Source organism: Gekko japonicus, unplaced genomic scaffold (genome assembly GCF_001447785.1).
Source record: "Gekko japonicus isolate JY-2015 unplaced genomic scaffold, Gekko_japonicus_V1.1 scaffold4866, whole genome shotgun sequence".
In the NCBI taxonomy this organism is placed as follows: Eukaryota; Metazoa; Chordata; class Lepidosauria; order Squamata; family Gekkonidae; genus Gekko; species Gekko japonicus.
This window is the reverse complement of record NW_015172157.1, coordinates 48149-52533: the sequence shown is the minus strand read 5'-3', so window position 1 is coordinate 52533 and position 4385 is coordinate 48149. Positions and strand designations below refer to the sequence as shown.

Here is a 4385-nt window from a genome sequence, read left to right as displayed (position 1 = left end):
TGTTGGTGGTGGAGAGAGCGGCGGCCCCTACATGAAAGCCTGGCGGAAGAGCTCCGTTTTGCAGGCCCTGCGGGACTGCATAAGGTCCCGCAGGGCCCTGATCTCCTCCGGGAGCTCATTCCACCAGGTAGGGGCCGCCACTGAGAAGGATCTAACCCTTGTTGCAGCATACTGTACCTCTCGGGGGCCCGGAACCACCAAACGGTTCTGGGTCCCTGACCGAAGTGCTCTTGGGAGTATGTATGGGGAAAGGCGGTCCCTCAGGTAGGTATGTTCTCTTAAGTGGTTTGAAATCACAAGATCAAGTCGGTATTTGGTAGAAATCAATAGCTCACGATTAGGTAGCTTTATTGAGCCTCCTTAGGATGTGCTGGTACAGTTGGCACAGGGTAGAAGAAGAAGCCTTTTTTAAAAAAGTAGAGAAACTACTTTGATAGGGAGGGTTTGCCATGAGGACTAGAAACCAGTGTTGAGAAAAAAGCTAAAATTCTCAGATCACATGCTTGTGTGATGGAATGGCGGGTTATTTGGAATATACGCGAGCCTGAAGGCTCTTCCACATATACTGAATAATGCGCGTTTGACCACTTTCAATCCATTTTTCGACTGGATTTTACTGCGTGGAATAGCAAAATCCGCTTGCAAACGATCATGAAAACGCATCGAATTTGCGTGATTCAGCCTGTATGAAAGCCCCCTGATGGGCCTTTTGTGTGATGGGTGGGTGGGCTGGCTTGCAGAGTTGGGAAAGACCCTGGGGACCTGGAGACCCATACCCAGTCTACACAGACCGACTTGGTAGAAGGTGACTTTCCTTGGGGTCCTGGAACGCCTCAGTTATTCTCCGGTTGTCTGACTGATCTGGAAGTGGGAGGGGGACTTCCAAAGGGACTAGAAAGAGACCTCAGGGATTGAGGATTGGAAGGTCTGCCTCTGTCCTCATTCCCCCCCCCCCCAGCTTGCCCAGAAGTACGACCCTCAGAAGGAATCTGAGCTGCGAGTATGGATCGAAGGCATCACCGGCAGGGGGATCGGGCCCGACTTCCAGAAGGGCCTGAAGGACGGCGTCATCCTTTGCGAGTGAGTGAGCTGCCGAAGGGCAGCGCTCCGTCTATGAATGTCAGCTGCTTAATGGGCCCTTTGTAGGACCAGCAACAAACATCAATTTAAACTTCAGTGTAACCACAAAAGGAAACTTCCCCCTTTAGAAGACTTTCAAGCAAGGAGAAGCGGGTGTACAATTCTAGAAACTCCCCGTTGGGGTTGATTGTGTAAAAAGGATGTAAACTGATTGGTAGCTGTGTACAAACTGATTATGATTGTTGATATAGCATGGAATGAATATATACCTGTTTTAGAATATTATGAATAATACACAATGCGCTTTATAAGATGGAACATATAGAACACTTTAACTTATAAAAAAAGGTTTTTTTGCAGTGTATATATGTGTTGTTTGACTCACCTGGAGGTTGGCAACTGTATTTCTGCCCCATCAGTGTTATTTTCAAAGGCTCTTTCTGCATAGAATGATAGCTTTAAAAAACCTTTTTCCTCTGTAACATGCCTAGGAGGGTTAAATGCTGGGGCTGACCCTTTGCCAGGTAGATGACTTTTACAATGACGTGGCATTGATGCAGACCCCCACTTCCCCCCTTCCCCCCCTGCAGGCAGTCAGGTCGGCTGCAGCCAGGTTCTGTGAAGAAAATTAACCATTCAGCTCTCAACTGGCATCAGGTAGGTATATATGATGCACGGGAGAGAAGGCCAGGGGGAGATAAAGAAGTCGTGAAGAGTCAGGGACAAGGAACTAATACTGGGACATACTGGGCAGAGGTTGTGGCTTGGTGGCTGAGCCCTCCCCAAGGTCCCAGACTGAGTCCCTGACATCCCTAGTTAAAGGAACTCGGGGAGCAGATGTTAGGGAAGATGTTTCTCCAGGCCTGTAGCCAGGATTTTGTGGGTTGTGGGGCAATTTTTTTTCCTGGTGGGGCTGAACTTCTCAGTGCAGAGAGAAAAGCCATTTAGCCACTAGAAAGCTGTTACCAGGATAGATCTCTGAATTGCAAGCTGTCAACCATTTTAGATGACAGTTCTCAGCCGCTGCAAGTTAATCACTTCTGCCAGCCTAAGCAACAGTTCTGATAGCAAGCCGGCAGGTGGGAGTGATGGCATCTGTAATCAAGAAAGCTAACACTTAGGCAGAAAAACTCTCTTAAAGGGGACCAGTTTTTGGACACAGAAGGGATCCTAGAGGTCACCTACTCCAACCCCCTTGCTCAGTGCAGGAATTAGTCAACTACAGCACCCCACTCTGCTTAAAGGAATGCATGCCTTTAAAAAAATCTTTTAAAATTACTGAAAAAAGCATTTACAGGAGAAATCCTTGTGGGGCTGTGCCTTTAAGAATGGGGGTGGAGCCCTCAAAAGCCCTAGTGGCCTGTGTTTCTCTGCCTGAGACCTTGGAGGGGGGCTGCTTGAGCAGGTTCTATTGGGGAGGTTTCCAGCTCTGGCTTGGGAAGTTTCTAAAGATTTGGAAGCAGTGTCTGGAGAGGGAGCTCGGCAGGGGTGTGATGTTACTAGGACTTCTGTTTCTCTTAGACTCTATAGACTCTGTGGTATACCATAGAGTCCACCTCCAAAGCTGTCCTTTCCTCTTGGGGTCTGATCTCTGTAGACTGGAGATCAGCTGCAATTCTGGGAGGACTTCGGGCTGCATCTTGAGTTTGGTAAGCCCAGGGGTCATTTCGTAGAAAAAGGGGTGCAGGAGCTCATTGGCACAACTCATTAGCATAACTCATTTGCATATGCCACACCCCCTGACATCACCAGAAGTGTGTCAGAAGGCAACACCCAACGCTCAGGCTCCACTGGACTGTTTTGGATTGCTAGCTATTGGGGGGGGCGAGGAACGTGCACATCTGTCCTCGCAGAGGAGGGAGAGCTGGTACCTGAATAAAACTTGGTCTTAAAGGTGCCACTGGACTGTTTTGGACTGGGGGGCCGGGCGAAGCTCTGCAGCTTACCTGGCTGCTTCTTGCTCTGACTGAGGGCTGCTGGGAGCAGGGGGTGGGGCTTGTTGCATGTGCCCCGCCCCCTGGGCTCTTTACTGCCGGAGCTCCGCTCCTGTGCGCTCCCGCAGGAAATGATCCCTTGGTAAGCCTAGATACACAGCTACATGAGTTAGTGGTCTTCAGTATGAGGGAGTGTCGTGCATTCATATTCTGCCACTTTATGAGTCCCAGTGCTGTCTTGGTGGCCCCCTGTTTGTCTCTTGCCTTGAAAACCCCGTGGCCCTGGGGTTCCTCTAAGCCGACTGTGACTTGACGGCAGGCTGTTCTTATTTCTCCCCTCCTTCCTTCTCAGCTAGAGAACCTCTCCAATTTCATCAAGGCCATGATCACCTATGGCTTGAAGCCGGTTGACCTGTTTGAAGCCAACGATCTCTACGAGAGCGGGAACATGACGCAAGTCCAGGTTTCACTGCTGGCTCTGGCGGGGATGGTGAGCAAGCCGGGGTGTTGGGTCTCCGGGGAGGTCCTTCTACGGCCGTCTCCTCTGCCACGGATTCTAAGGAGCTGCTAATTTCTCATCCTCTTCCTGTCAAAGCCTACCTTACGGGGTTGTTGTTAACATCGCTGGAATAATGAGAGGGTGAAGCTGCCAGTTCCCTTGGCTAGCGCAGGTTACTCAGCCTTGCATTGATGGGGGCTCCTTCCATCTTTGCTGTTCCCTCTCTCTGAAGAAACTTAAGAAAAACCAAATCCTTTTCTTCTTCCTTCCTATATGTTATCCTCTTTTCTCCCCCCCCCCTTTGGAGGTTGAGCATTGCCGGGCTGGTTGCTCTCTTAATGGGAGGGGGATCTCACAGACCGCCTTCCATGGCATTAAGAGAGGATAGCAATGGATTTCTCTCCACTCCAGAGATAGAGACTGTGGCGGTGGCCGACGTTCAACCAGCAGAGCAAGGTGAAGATGGCATTCCAAAGCACGGCAAACAGCTGCACACCCCTACAGCATTTACGGAGCCTGTGCCAGCCTCAGCAGCCATTTTGGAGTCCACTGGCCATTCTATCCTTTAAGATGGGAATGGCGAGTAGAGCCTAATCCCGCACATGGCGCATCCCAAGACCTATGGTTCAAGGGGGTTCATCGAGCTAGGTGTGATTGTGCCGATAATGCTCAAGGGGACGAGGAAGATTATGAGTTGCAGAGCGGTAATGTTCACAATCCCCGGTCTGTCCCCTTATTTCCAAATGTAATGGCCTTCTTTATAAGAGCCATGGGGGAGGAAATAGTGCATTTCTGCAGATCAGGGGGTCATGGGGCTACTATGTCCTCCCCCTCTCCTTGGAGGCACAAGAACAGAGTCAGCTGTCCCATCA

The 4385-nt window shown here is 50.3% G+C and overlaps 1 protein-coding gene across 1 annotated transcript in view; it reads left to right on the top strand.

The window, feature by feature from the left end:
• Positions 1-958: 958 nt before the first annotated feature.
• The window catches only part of CNN2 (calponin 2), a gene marked incomplete at its 5' end in the record, with an annotated part of 13531 nt that continues 10104 nt past the window's right edge, over positions 959-4385 (top strand). The window contains 3 exons of the mRNA XM_015421036.1: positions 959-1080; positions 1671-1737; positions 3367-3504. Coding sequence (XP_015276522.1) covers positions 959-1080; positions 1671-1737; positions 3367-3504 — 327 coding nt within the window. The remainder of the gene's footprint in view (positions 1081-1670; positions 1738-3366; positions 3505-4385) is intronic.